Source organism: Mycteria americana, chromosome Z (assembly GCF_035582795.1).
Source record: "Mycteria americana isolate JAX WOST 10 ecotype Jacksonville Zoo and Gardens chromosome Z, USCA_MyAme_1.0, whole genome shotgun sequence".
Classification (NCBI taxonomy): Eukaryota; Metazoa; Chordata; class Aves; order Ciconiiformes; family Ciconiidae; genus Mycteria; species Mycteria americana.
In genome coordinates, this window is record NC_134396.1 from 9,292,993 (window position 1) to 9,308,558 (window position 15,566).

The following is a 15,566-nucleotide window of genomic DNA, read 5'->3' on the forward strand; positions in this document are numbered from 1 at the left end:
CGCCCGCCGCGGCGGAGGGAGTCGCCCGTCTCCTCCCCTTCTCGCCCGGTGCCAGCTGAGGTGAGGGGAGCGGGGCATGGTTCTGAGGGGGAAATTTTTCTAGAAATATTAAAAACAGGGTTTAAGTATTCACAACAAAATTAAATAAAGCGCTGGAGGAGAAACCAACGGTAAAAGGCTAGTATTTTATCACTAAAGACATGGTGCACCACCGAGTGACAGACCACACACCAGAAAGGGCTGAAGATGCTTTAAATAAATATTTATTCACTACAAAACAGTAGAGTAGAAAACGTCTGGGAAACTTTTTATTCAATAATAGACTACTGGGTGTAAGCTGAATAAAAGCACATTTTTACAGTTAAAACTGCTTATCCCTACTGTAGTCGCTTGAGCAGTTAACCAAGTTGCTTGCACAATCCTCTATAAAATTAAATGATTCAAACAGACATTCATACATTTAAAAGCAGCACTGTCAGGTCAGCCCTGATGTACCTACACAGCTGTGCTCTATTATTTCACCTGTTCTTTCTGCCTATCCACAATATACAACGGTGGTATTATAATGGTAACTGGTAAGACTTTGCTGGTCTGCTGTGGTACTATAATGGCAACTTAGCACTCTGCCTTCAGCCTTCATTCCTCTTGCACCTCAAAGCCTCCTCAGACAGAGCTGGGACAGCTCCTATGAAGATACGGAACACAGGTCTTCACACGCTGAGGCTTCACCTCCCAGAAGCTGCAAGCAGAGATTCAATATCCCGAATTACTTTAGAAGTTTTTTCCAAAGCCTCCAAGACACACCCTTCACCGATTTCTTCGGGCTCACTCCTGTTTTCCATTTTTCTGACAGTAATACCAGATGGATTGTTTTTTGCAGCAGATGTCCTTTCCAGAACATTGCCATTATCCAATAAAACTAGTGTTATTTTGTTAAGAAAAAATATCAAACTTTTCCTCCTAATGAGAAAAATACTTCTCCATATTTGTATTCATCATTTTGCATTGCAAAGCCTCACATTTCATAACATGGTAATTACATAAAGCTAAAAAAATAAAAGAGTATTACTTAAAATGTCTACAACATTTATAGAAAATGTCTTTAAATAAGACTTCAATTTATCCAAAAGTTAGTTTAAAAAGGAAACTATCTGATGTCACACTGCACAGTTTAACAGCATGCTCTTTTCATACTAATAAAATTGAACACTGGCTTAAAGACAATTATAGAGTGGCTTTAAGCACATGCAGCGCAGCACACTTTTTTGAGCTGGCTGAACACAATGGAACAATCCTGAGGCTATTGATAAACAGAAAGGTATTGTACTGCAAAAACAAGCCCAAAGGCAACTGCATCATCCCACTTTCAAGAACAGATCAGCAGATTAGTGTTAGAAAAACTAATGCAACACCCATTAAAGGGCTTCCTTTTTCGGTGATTTTTTTATTTTAGTTTTGTACTCTACCACTGTTTTTGTTTCCGGTGCTGTGATGCAGAAGTTGGACAAGATAAGTGATAAAACAAAAACGATAAATAAGAGAACAAAAAATGGCTTAAAAAGGTAATTTTAAGAAGTGGGTAAGACAGTAAAAAGAAGGTGAGAACAGGATAGAGAGCCTTTGATGACCTAAAGTGAAGATTTGAATATGCAGATGAACACCAGAACATAAAAGTGAAAAATCTTCACAGCTTTCAAAAGGATACAGTTAAATCTCTGTATTTTTTTGAGCTCCGCATCAGCAGACCTGTCCAAGAAAATAAAGATTATTAAACAATTTAGTATCATAAAAAGGTCCTCAAATGTATTTTCTACTTCAGATTTTTAATTTCTAATAGTTTCCAGCAATACTGAAAATCAGATGAGCAAAACGCAAGTGAAAAAAATGCTTTATTTTTGTCTTTCATACCACTAGTCAATGGCTGCCATTTGTCAGTCACTTGTGTTTCCAAAACTCAGGGCTCTGCTGTAAGAATAGTCTCTTTGCTGTATGTATGTATATAAATATAGATATAATTTTCATTTCACCAGCTACTGAAACTGCTATAATTTAAATAACAAGTGCAGGTGTAATCAATTTCAATTAACACATTTTTAATACCCGAATACATTTGTATACGATGTCAGTAGACCTTTTGGTCAGTAGACCTTTGGTCAGGTCCATGTATTAAAAAGGACAAATATATTAGCAAGAGATACAAGTGTAAATTTAGCAGTTCAAAGTACTATTTCAAACTGCTTGGTGTTCTGTTAAAAGATGTCCGTCTTAGTCTAGTTTCTCTTTTTCACCTTGCAAGATACTACCTCTGTAACATTAATCCTCCTTTGGCAAAGTCACCATAATTCTGATTTTTAAGTTAAGGCAGGCAGAAGCGCAATAAAACAAGCTTCACCTAGAACTCAACTTACCTAACATTTTAAACACTGAAAGAAAAATATGAAACCACACAAAATAAATGGAATTACAATTTTCATTTTTGTCCCTTAGGAAATGCGGTCTATAAAAGTCCCAGCTTATAGTCTTTTTGAGTTTTATTTTCAACATTATTTGTAGTCAATTGTTTAGGATAAAGATGAATACCAATTTTCTTCAGTTACAGAGTATGCAGTATATTCAGGGATCTCCTTTCTGTCATTCAAACTTCTGCACCATTCTATTGCTGTTCTGATGTACCTATGTTAACAGGAAAATTCACAAAAAAGTAGTTACTTATATGAGAAATACACTCTATTAATTCAAGCAAATAACTGAAGGCATTAAGCAACACACCTGAATCTGAAAGAAAAAAACATGATTCAAAATCTAGCTTTTTCTCTAAGTTTCCTTGCCACTTCTTGTCTAGAATCTCCTTCATATTTAAATCTATGCAGTTATAGAAAATTATAACAAAGCTGTATGATTTGTCATGAGTAGTGTACAAATGTTAATTTTTGTTTGTGAATATCTGCTTGCTAAAATGCAGCACAGTAGGCTTCTGATGATTCCCATAATGAGGCTGTAATTAGAGCAAGCAGATTAGAGAAGCAATCTGCAGGCAGAGGTCAGTATCTGTAATAAAGCAAAAATTGGATAAAGTGCTATCCAGTTCTTTGTACCAGCTCTATATAGGACAAAGATTTTTTTTTTCTTATCCACTGATGTAAGTGCCAAGTTGCAGCTCTAGTTATTCTTTTAAAAAGACATTACTGTAACAATTACAATGGAATGACTGCATGCAGTGGTCCTGAGTCATACAGGTCCTGAATCTTAGCCAGATGCAAGAGGGAGCTTTCATCATTATGTGTTTGGTTCCCCCCTAATATATTTTCAGTAAATACCAGTTCTTCATATAAAAGGATTTGTACAGAGTTCGTTTATATTTAACTTTAAATTGTTTAAATTACTTATACCTTTCATAGATTCCAGGATGACTTATTCGTATTAGCTGCTGTACCCCATCAGGAGTAGTTAACTTACACCAGCCTACATCTTCATTTACCTTAGAAGAAAAGAAATTACAAGTATTAATTTTCTGCTGCAGTCTGAAGAAAAACAGAGCAAGCCACTTTAAGAATTAAGTATCTATGAACATTCCACTTTAAACACTTAAAAGTTTGTGTTTTGCTAAGGATAGAATTTGGTATAGTCTGCTATGACAAATGCAGGGGGAAAAAAGAAAAGAACACCTGGCAGGGCCCCAACACTTGTTTTGTGCTATTCCAGAATAAATTATTTCTAAAAGTGTGTAGAAATGTTTCCAAACCTGTAGAATTTTCAGTTCTTCCTCCTTTTATTATGAATGAGTATACAGATTTGAGCTAGCTCAAATCAGGAAGTTATACTCTATCTTTTGACACACTATCATATTTATATTGCTTACAATAGAGATCTCCTCAGACACTTCAACATCTTTTTTGTGTCTTGTCACCTTAGGGTAATAAGCAAAGACACAGAAGCCAAAAGTCTCAGCAGTCAGCCTTGAATCCCACACTCACATAATTTTCTCTGTAGTGCCATTTTGCAAAAATCAACACTATAATTTTACTTCTATATTAAGTAGACTTAAAAATGTGCATGGAATACCATATGCGCAAGGTTCCTTTTCCGAGTAATTTTTCACTATCCATTTGCTCAATTATACATAATTTGAAATAAAAACCAAATACTCCCTTCTTTGATCAATGTGAGTGACTTCTTAAAAGTATAAAGTTTCATTTGCCTCTTTAGGCATCAGTTATGCACCAAAGTATTTTTCCTCCTCATTTCTGGTTAAAATACTGGCAATATATTAACGGTGGCATTTGCAGATAGTTCCTATTTTCATTTAGACTACTACACAAGCTCAAGAGTAAGCCACACCAGCAACCTGCTGTGAGTTATGAATCACTCAAAAGACTTCAGTTTGCTTTTTATAGGCATCAAAACTTTTGTTTTGTTTCCTCAGGAGTTTCCTAGTAACACTTTTTCATGAAGAGTTTTAAGAATAGTCATTCCTCTAACTCATGAGTTACCTGAATCTTACTACAGGAAGAGCTGAAATCCCAGACCATATTCAAGGTCATCCCATCCCAAAAAGCAGCATGGACTTTATGATCCGAGTACACAACGAGTCTTCCTATGCTGGGAATAACCTTTTCATGCAGCAAAACTGGCAACATTTCTCGTCCATCTGTCTCAGGTACCTAGAACCAAACAAATAAGTTAAAAACTTGAGGAAAGGTTACTTACACCATTACAGCTGTTTGTATCTCTCCCAAATTTTCAATTCACTTTTTTTTCCAGACCACAACCAGCTCTCTTTATCATGGAATTGCTTTCTGCTTCACAAATATACCTTTACACTGCATGCTTTTGGTTCCCAAATATATACCTTCTGGTCTTTGAGGATACACTCACTGTTCTTTCCTCTACATTAGGTCCTGTTCCCTATAGCCTGTATAATCATCCTTACAACACTGAAAGATTTATAAATCTTCAGCTACATACCATTTTCCAGCAGCAGAGATAACAGTTATGAGTTAATGATAGTTTAGTCTTGTAGCAGTACTGAAGTATTCTGAGGAGAAAAACAAACACAATATTAAGCATTTCATACTTACTATGTCTTCTAAACAGTTGTGACCTTTGTTCTGTAAGTTTATAGATGTCCTCAGTGCTAATATTAAGTATAAAAATTAAAGGAATTTGTAAGTATTATGTGTAATTTTAGCTACTGCCCTTTCAAAGTCAGAGGCATTAATGTAACAAAGATAAAGTAAAGTTACTTGGTTGCCTGAGTAATAATGGAGGATATAGAGTATGGACTTCCTGGTACATCAGGAGGTAGGCTGTTTACTGAATACATCTTTTCTTCTCTCTGCAGTAAAGAGCAGAAAGGAGAGGGGTTATTTATAGGTACCGTAGCATGAAAACAGTATTAAGAGCTTGCAAGATATGAAATTTCTGACCTCCCAAGAAAGCAATTATAATCACATTTAAATTTGTCCCAGAACACAGACAAATATCTCCTTGAAAAGTAAAAAGTTGTAGTGTTTAAGCCTACTTCTGTGGGAGGAAACATTCATAGTTTCCATGCACTCAGTATGGACCGAGAAGTTCTTATCACAGAGTAGACTGTAGTTCATTATTGAGTAACTACGTTTGACTACATGGTAAAGGCTAGGTTTGAAGGGTACAAAGTTGACCCTTAATTCTGCTTTAAAAACACAAAGCGTTGCATAAGCACTTGAGAGGATCTCTACTTCGGGGAAACTTAACAATAGACAGACATAGAGAGGCAAAACTGTTTCTCCAGCACCAAACAGCTGGTCGGCAGCAAAGCCCAAACAGAACCTGCATCTTCTACGTTCTGTCTCCATATAGTAAAAAAGAAAACACTTCCAAGTACATAAAGATTAAACTCTAATCAATATATTAGTTTGAAGATTAAAATTCTCTTCTAAATTAGTGAGAAATGCTTATTATAGAATCTTACTGCAGTACATACTTGAGCTTGTGAAATAAATGTTACAATGAATAAGATTTTTCTTACTGTGTCTATAATTTACAAAATACATTCTGAAACAGAATGAATAATCTCATTTTTTGTATGACTGATTGCTTGATTCAGTCATTATAGTAATTACCAAAGTAGGGACTTCACTATAGACTGCATAGCCAAATGCCTTAAAAGTAACGAAACTGCTAACTTGAAGGAATTTGGAACGCACTTTAAAATAGTTTTATACCTTTTTTGTTCCTTTTTGGATTGCATAATGTACGAAATAGCTTCCCAAAAATGCTCCCTCTGACTTGAAAAATGAGTCATCACCAGGATAAATTTCTGTGATGTTTTCCCTACCATGGATAAATCTAAGAGAAATAACAAGATTTTTAACAAGTATTTAAAATGTTGTGTCACTAGACAAGCAAAACAGGTTAGTACACTTGAAGAAAGCACTAAGCAGAAACACATTTTCAACACAATTCTCACATGATAAACGTTCTTCTGTTTCACAAACAGCAGACTGTACCAATTATTTCTTTTAACACAGAAGACTAGCATTACCAGGCTCTTTGTTCGCATGTGTGCATGGGCATGGCAGTTAAACAAGCTAAAGAAAAATTTTGTGTCGAGGTAAGCATCTCACAAGAGCTGCTCATTCCACTGACCACAAAACACAGTGATTCTAAAGAGAAAAATCCAATTTTCTTAGTGGACCAGCTCTACCTAGTGTACACAGAGAACTGTCAGACTGAGCGATTCCTGAACAACCTGAAGGTCTTCATTTCCACTGCAGCTGTGTGTTTTTCACTAAGATCAATGGTCTTTCACTTGTGATCATACAGCGTCTTGGAGCGTAAAACCCATTTAACGACCCAATTTTGCAACTCTGTGGTTAGATGCCTGGACTTTGGCAATGGGACTTAACAAGATTAAGTATGGCTACTCACCATACTTTCAAAGAAATGAGGTATAGTACTGAAGAGCTGCTAAACATTTTGTTCAGATGAGATGAAAATTTAAGAATTACACTGAGAAAAATGAAGAACACTGGGCAGAAAGATTAAAGCTTTAAAGACTGATTATGCTTTTATCAAAGACTTTTAGATGCTGATAGCAACTGTAGCATTCTCAAAGTTTGTATAACAGATTTGAAAAGGCAATTTTTAAAAAGTCTTTTTTTTTTTTTTTTTTTTTTTTTTAGCAATAGGGACAAGGTGATTTGCCAGGAAAATCCAGTTATCTGCCTGCAACGTGTGAATTACGTAGGTCACCAAAACAAACATTTCTAAAGCGTGAAATCTTCAGCATGAAAAGGAGCAATGCAATTTGCAAAGAAACCAAGCACCATAACTGTCAGTGAAGTCTGCTGGAACTCCAGCTGTCCAGTAAACCTTTAAGAAATCAGATAATCAGATCACTTCTTTAAAAGCCTTAAACATGACTTCAGATTGTTTGTTTCAGACATAGCCACTTTCAGACCTGGAAATATACTGTACTAGAAAATTTGAAGTCCAGTGAACAAACAGCAGAACAGACTCTTCCATGAAGATTGTGTACCATTTCTCAGAGTGAGAAAGGGACAAAGTAAGACATTTCATCTTAAAGCTGAATTCCCATACAAATGAAGCCTTCCAAAGATGAAACCCATGATGTTCTACATACCTGTAAAAAACACCCTGGCACCATACAATTTGAATTAGCTGAGGGCATGAATACTTTTCAGTATCTTGATTCTGAAAGAAGTCACAGAAAGTCCACCTGTATAAAATACAATAAAAGCTTCAGTAAGTCCAAAGGCTGGGTTTTTTTTGTGTTGGTAATCATTCTGTACCAAGAACAGATGCATGCACACCTATTAAATGGAAAAGAGGCCACACAATTTCAGAGTCCTCTGATTCCTTAGTTATCCACATTACTTACCAAACTAGCCCTCCCAAACCTGCAAAGCGTTTTTTTAGTGGTGCTGACAGAGAACATATGCCACTGGCCCACCTTCTCGAAAATGAAAAAAACCCAAACCAACTCAAAACCTGTGTTCTTTTTTCAGTATCTCTTTGTCATTTACGTATTTATACAGCACGTCAGAAAATAAAATATATTTTTCTCTGGTCTAATTACTATACATTCATTACATACATACAACAGAATGTTGGCTTCACAAATTTCATGTTTCAAAAAGTTCCTAAAAAAAGAATACTATAGTATTCTTTTTATTTTTTATAGCTAGAATTCAGTTATTTTGCTAGAGGTTGAAGTTCCAAATTGCAGAATTGTAAAACGTATGTTAACAACTATGAAGTAGACAGCTTAAATTACCTGTGTAAGTGTGGGGCTCTGCAGCTGAGTGGCAAAGCTGTAGGTAAATGAGAAACTGTTTCATGTGTTTCGGGGTCTATTAAAACATCAGCTTCTACAGATGTATGGTTGTTTTTCTCACATGTCTTCACCACATCCTTAACAGTATGTAAGTTATAGCACATTAGTGCCACCGACAAAGGGTATTTCCACTCTTCTGGGTAGGAGGAAACAGACCAACGCTGTGTAACCCATGCGTATTCAGAAGAACAATTTGTGTAGAACAAAGGGACTCCATCTCTGCCTTTTTTGTCCTTTGGTTTGGTTGGTTCAGCACAACCATGTTCATTCTTCTTATTCCCTATTTTCATTTGTTTCAATGACATTTCCGCAACAGAATTTTTACTTGATTTTCCATACTGCTCTCCAGTTTGGTAGTTGCTGTTCTTTTGAGAGGAGCGTAAGGATGCTGCAGATGACTGGCTGACTTTGCATAAGAACTCCACTGTAAATTCTTGCTGCAATTCTGACAGGTAAAGGTGAGCATAACCATCTACTGATGAGATCTTCACACTGCCATTGTCTATACATCTTGTCAACTCAGCAGTAGCAGGGTCAGGCCATCTAATTTCTAAGATATCACTGAAAAGAATCTAATACAAGAAAAAGGATTGGAATAAAAAGATAAAAATTACCTGCTTCCCCGAAATTACCATGGAGGATTTATGCTTAAATAATTCAGTCCTTCTGCAAGGTGATGTACTGCAAGAAACTTTACTGTGTATTTATTTGTGTACATGAACTCAAGAGGAAGCAAAATATCTAACCTTCATATCTTCTTCCTCCTGTTCTAACAGAGTTCTATCTAGCAATAATGTTTTAGTTTAATATGCATTCAAAAACTAGTAAGATAGATGGCCAGCTGACCAGGCACAACTGCCCACAGACAGTAGATATTTCTGTTTCCAACTGCTTCTTAAGAAACACTGAAGAGAAAGCCTATATTATCTTGATCATGTCAGTTATCAGTAGACTTCATGTAAACCCCACATTAAAATTTTATACATTAAAACCCCACATGCTCTGAAACCTTCTCTTTATTTATAAATTTAAATATGCCTGTAAAATTGCATGTAACATGTATTTAAGTGTTCTTACCAAAATGGAAATTTATTGAAAATGTTTTGCAGCTAGGTGGGTAATTTTACTTAATCCCACAGCACCACAGATTAAGTTACACAGCTATTGCTATGATGTGGATAAAACATATTTCTGAAGAAGAATTTAAAATATAATAAAGATTTTAGACTTTTACAATACAACGTTTGGAAAGTCCCAAAAAGAATAGCCTCATCTTACTGCTGTGATATTCAAGTATAGATTGCTGCTTCAATTAGCACTTTTGTTCAAAACAAAAAACATTTTCACAGCATATGCCCTTGTGCTAGTCCTTCTACAAAAATGAAGATGATTCTCAACAAATTACTCCAAACAAGCACTGCATCTACCTCAAACCCCGTATTAAAGCTTTGCCCAAAGAGAAGATATAGTTTAGAAAATGCACACACCACCTTCTGAAACTAGAAACATCCTGTCAAGCTAGAGAATGCCTTCTAGCCATCTGCAGAAGTTCTGCCCTAAAATGCGGTATTTTCCTTTATATTGTCCTTATATCTGATCACGACACAGAAAATATCCTTAGTCTGCTTTCAACTGAAGACTCCAGGTAAAGCACTTGATCCCAAATAAACACAGAAATGCAAACCCTCTCAAATAAGGTGTGAAAAAAACTTAGCATAACAGGTATTCGCACTCCTCATCATTTGTTTTATCTCAATTTAATCAGCTTTGTCTCATTTGACTGACCTTTAATCAGATATGTTTCAGCCCCGATCATACTTTGGCCCAGTACTGGAAAAGCCTGGAGTCTGATAAAAATGAAACATGGCAGCACTAGTGTATTACTAAATCTGCTGAAGGTATTTGGGGCACTAAAGATGAAAATTTACCATAAAGAATTGCAAAAGGACCCTAAAAAAAAAATCAGGCGACCAGACAGTAAGGCTGCAGATAAAAATTCAGTGGAGATAAACGTAATGTAATATAAATGGGGAAAAGCAATCGTAACTTTACATATGAAAGGACGGGCTCTGAGCTGACTACCACCACCCAGGAATAAGATTTTGGTGTTATGATTGACAGTCCCATGAAAACATACCCTATGTTCAGCAGCAGTTTAAGCAGTGTATCAAATGTTTGAAAATTCTAGCAAAGGAACAAGAAGAAACAGAAGATATAACCATACCGCTGAATATATTCATGGTTAACCGTGCATTTTTAATACTATTTCCAGCTCTGAACAGGCCAAACAACTGCCAAGATCCCCCTCGTCAAGATGTCTAGAGATGTGGATGTTTAGCGTGGCCAAAGCAGAGCCTAAGCAAACCGTAGTACTAGGTTGTTTTGAATTGAAGCATAAGCAATGTAATACAGTATACCTGTAGAAGCGTTTTTGTACTCAGTGGCCCACTAAAAATATTGTTGCTGCTAGTAACAGGCCACAGGCTTTAGGCTGTGTCTGAGGTTAACTGTGCAAGGCACCAGCTGGCCCATTAGCCTCGTTACCAACTTGTTACGAGAACATGCTGAGTGAACTGGAGCTTGATAACTGTTATCTCGTTATAATGGATGGCTGTGGGAGTGTGGGAAATAGCAAAGGCCTTGAAAATATGGGCACTGGTTGAAAATAGAGGCCATGGAACAATAAACTGATAGTAAATTACTGCAGAAGTACAATCTCAAGAGCTACGAAAAGACTGCTTTTGCTTTAAGAAAAGCAGCAGCTGATAAACTGAGAGGGGGAAAAAAAAGGCAAAAAAGAAAAAAGCCAAGCAACAGGCTACGGCACTTGCTGTGGCCTGGGCAAGTTATCCTTCAACATTCTGAAGCAGCTAGTCACAGTGGAAGCTTTAAGTTAGAAATTCTCTAGAAACCCAGTCATTTTCCAGAAGAACAAGATCCTGGCCTGGGGGAGGACGGCAGGTTACCCACTAGTGCTCACGACAGAGCATCAGCTCTGTGCTGCTCTACCTTCCAGCGACGACTGTTAAGGACTGACTGCTGTTAAGTATGTAGTGACACCGACTGACAGCGTGTTCAGCAACTAAACATTAGCATGAAGTGTGTTACTAATGAAGCGTCAGTCTAAAAGTTTTAGAACTCGCCTGATTTATCAGTCGTCCTAAGACTCTCAGCCCTGGGCGCATGCACTGACATGTGTTCAGTGGGAACGCCAGAGGGATGCTGAAGAGGAGTAAAGCTCCTAGAAACGGTAAATGAGATCTCTGGATGGACCTTCAGTCTGACCCGGAGCAGCCATTCGCAGAGTGACACTGGCCCAGTCCTCTCGCAGGCCCCCGTAACAGACTCACACAGGTACTTCAATGGGGAAACAACGGGATTCTGAAGCTGAGGGCTTCTCGGAAAACACTGTCCTATTTCACAGAGCCTTCCCTGAAAGGTTTCAAGTGCAGAGAAGTGACGATAGATAAAACAGCTTATTCTACCATATGTACAAAATCCTAGGTTTTAGTCTAAGAGTAAACGACCTCTTCAGTGTTTGGCTACAAAGGATATGCATAAATAGAGGACTAAGTAACAGTTAAAACTGTGATTTAAAATGGCAATACTCTCATCAAGTTGACAAATGCATTAGCCGAACTGTACTCTGTAGATCTTCAAGGCCTGTACGCATACACATGCATGTAAAGTTACATACGTCCACTTTGTCAGACTACTAGGGAAATTTATTTTACAAAAGCATTACATGTGTAACTCTCACCTTTTTTCTTTCTGGAGGTAAAATGCGTGAAGGTAAGTACGGGCGAGAAGAAAACTTGTTCCGGAAATCTAGAGCTCGTAGAAGTTGTTCCTATTGAAGCGCGAAGAAAAACAAAACAAAACACAACCCTGTTACACCATGAGTTTTCCTACGCAGTGACAAAATATTAAGCTGGTCTCACCCTCTTCTCTCCTGGAGCAGAGGCTAAGAAATCCCCCCCATTTTACACGGAGGAACAACGACGTCGTTTTTGCTGCGGAACAGAGAGGAGCAGGACGCCGTGCGACGTCCCGTTCCCGCGCAGCCGGCCGCCACCGGCCTGAGGGGAGGCGGCGGCGAGCGGCGCCACCCCCGAGCGGCCGTGCGTTCCCCCCGAGCGGCAGCCCAGGCGCTCTCCATCGCGGCCGCTTCCTCGAACCCGCGCAGTACCGCAAGGCACAGCCTCCCCGCCCCAAGGGCCGGACAACGCACCGGCCACGTACCCTGTAGGCACTGACGGCGAAGGCCACCCGCTGGCGGGTGCTCTCCGCCGGCTGGAGGGGGTGGGCAGCGGCGGGGAGCGCCGCTTCGTACAGGTACTCGCAGCCGCAAGGAGACAGCAGCAAGCGGGATCCCCCGGCGTAGTGCACCTCCACCGAGTCGTCCCCGTACAGCACCATCAGGCTTTCCGCCTCCATCTCCCCGGAAGGCCTAGGCGGGACAGCAGGGAATCGAGAGCTGGCACCCGCGCTCGGGACAAGGCGGCCCGGGCCCGCACGGCCGCCGCCTCCGCCAGGCGGGAAGCCCGGGGCGGGGCGGCGCGGCCCGCCGAGCCCCCTCCGTCCCTCCCTCCCTGTCTGCTTCCCGGCTGCGCATACATTTGTTCGGTGACTTAACCTCCTCTTCTTGCTAGCAGGGCGCAGGTCGAAAGTGTGACCTGATGTATATACGCATTTGTAAAACAAGCTAGAGGGAAATACACGCCCTGTCTTTTTACCTCAACACTTTTTCTTTTAGTCTTTATCTGCTGGGAACATAAGTGTCTTTTTTTTGCTGCTCCAGAAATGAAAATGAGCAGTACAAAGGCCTAGGCTATGGAAAAAGTCCTGTTTACCTGTTACTGTGCCTCTTTAAGGTACACCTCGTTCAGCAGGTGCCCGACGCAGAGCACGCTGCCTGGAGAGCTGCTGCGGCAGCACCCGCACGCTCCTCCTGCCTCCCCGCGCAGCAGCAGCGGCTGGGCCGGAGCGCGTTCGTTCCTTGCCTTCCCACCAGCACCTCTGGAAAATGAAGCGGCGGCTTAGGGGACAGAACGCGGAAGGCAAATCGCCAATCGACAACATATCCCCAAGACTTACTGCAGATAAATAATGCTCTTGTGACTGCTGCTTTATGGTCATGCATTCATGGGGTAGGGAAATCTAACTGATACCCAGTGTACTTAGAACTGGGTCGCAGAAGCCCTAGCCAAGTAGACCAAAAGATTAATTTCCCAAAGGCCAATTTAAAAATTATACCTAGTTGCCTTCTTGGAAGATATATACACACACACACACACACACCCCTTTTTACAGTTTAATCGAAGTTGTTAAGTGGATTGACAGTTTACAGTTAAGTGACAATTTATTATCAATTCCTGTACAAAGCACTAAGCAAACATAATTGAAGATCCTTTGCTATGCAGGCCACGCTAGATCATATGGTCTCATCTAGCTGTAACAACCGTTCCCTACCTATAGAGGTACAGGTTTCTCAGATCAGTATGCAATCATGGAAGAAGCGCATTCAGTACAGCCTTCCCTTCTCTACAACTGCCTTCCCATCAAAGTAGAGAGTGATCAACATCCAGTCAAGTGGCTGCAGACACAGCCACACATCAAAATAAATCCGGTTCTATTTGCAATACCCCTTTTAATGAATATTACTTTGCATAGTACTTGCCTGAAGCAAGTTTCAAAGTATGTATTTGGATTTATTATCCTTTATTACTTTTTATTATTTATGGAAGATGCATTGTATGTTGCTGGCAACCTCACTGCTATGGTTGGAACCCTCAGCGTAGGAGCTGTGGAAGTAGGTCACATAGGCTGCAGTAGAGGTGGCAAATCAGCAGTTGACAAACAGCACAGTATCTTCCCTGACTTTTAGCCAGAATGTCATTTTCTGTTCCTCTATCAACTACTAGGATCCACAGGCATAAACTGGATGTTTAGAACTAATTCAGTTAGAGGGAAGTTGCAAACTTCAGCTATTGCTAAATGAATGAGTTTTGTGCAGTAGGAAGGAAAGGCAGAACATGATAAGGAAGTACTGTCCCCGCGAGAAATAAAAATGACTATTACAAACCAGACTGAGCATCACTAATACCCAGTGCCGTACAGATTATTCTATTGTAAAAAAAACCCCAGCTATGTATGATTTGTGATACTTGACATAGCTGAGCCAGTCTTGCTTCTTTCTGTAGTGCTACAATTACGCCTAAAACCAACATTCAAAAACCCAGTGACCGTCTTTCCCCCCCCCAAAAAAAGTAGGCCAATAGCAAGAAGTTCTTAGCAGATTTGAAAAGAAACTACTGAGAAAAAGTTGACCTCATTTCTGAATATGTAACTCTCATTCAAAAGCACAGCACATGCTAAGCAGCACCTCTTGTAGCCTGGTTTGAAGTTACTTTAAGCGAAGTGTGATTTTCAAATACTAAACATTTTTGTTAAATCACAATTGATTTGTCAAGAGTGCCAAATCTTGTGCCTGCTTTTTCTGATGTGTGATGCTTGGTCATGTGCTCGAATTCAAATGCGAAGTATGTTTCTTTTCAGAACCAGTGCTAAAGAAGTTTGCTTTCCATGCTTCTGCGCCTTCACTGGCTTACCATTATGCCACAGCAAAAATAAGTCTTTTTAAAGGGTTGTTTATCTGCAAGGTATTATTCAGAAACTTGTGGATGAGAAACACTTTTACGCAGTTCACTTGACATTTTAAAATGCTAAAATTCAGGTGAAATGATCTTTAAAACTCTCCAGACTCATCTCTATCGTATGGAGAACTATCAGCAGTTAAAAATGGGCAGACAAGCAGCAAACAGCTATTATGGCAGTGTGAAACCTGCAGCTTTCTTTTGCTCTCACATCTCATTCCACCATCACTAATTTGTATTAGACTGTGAGATTTAAGACAGTAGGAAAGATTAAGTGTTTAAGGCAGAGATTATCCTGTCTTACTCAGCAGGACAGAGAAACACCATTTTTCCTTACTGCAGTACAGACTTAAAGCTCTTACGAAGCTTCATACGTACAGAGACCACAAACTTCTCCACTACTTTGAACAAGTGTCTCACTTAATGATTTTCCAGTGTTTCTGGTGAAGGACAAAGCTTATTTTGCAAACCTTGATCTGAATTGCTTCATATATACAACTCCTAGATCCCAACATTTTTGTAGAGGATGACTTGGCATATTTCTTACCTGCATGTAAGGCATGCTGTCT

The 15,566-nt window shown here is 39.2% G+C and overlaps 1 protein-coding gene across 2 annotated transcripts; it reads right to left on the reverse strand.

Moving 5' to 3' along the window:
* Positions 1-247: 247 nt before the first annotated feature.
* Positions 248-12,897, reverse strand: CZH5orf34 (chromosome Z C5orf34 homolog). Of its 2 annotated transcripts, none has more exons than XM_075527321.1 (12): positions 12,584-12,897; positions 12,102-12,191; positions 8,282-8,913; positions 7,628-7,723; positions 6,207-6,330; positions 5,244-5,335; positions 4,966-5,035; positions 4,491-4,661; positions 3,390-3,478; positions 2,581-2,673; positions 1,706-1,746; positions 248-919 (listed from the first exon to the last, which is right to left on the reverse strand). In XM_075527321.1, the coding sequence occupies exons 1-12, from the start codon at positions 12,776-12,778 to the stop codon at positions 726-728; spliced, it is 1,887 nt and encodes a 628-aa protein (XP_075383436.1). In that variant the 5' UTR covers positions 12,779-12,897; the 3' UTR covers positions 248-725. The 2 variants fall into 2 exon arrangements, 1 of the variants encoding a protein (XP_075383436.1); XR_012779032.1 differs by having other exon boundaries at positions 851-919; positions 2,466-2,673.
* Positions 12,898-15,566: the final 2,669 nt, after the last annotated feature.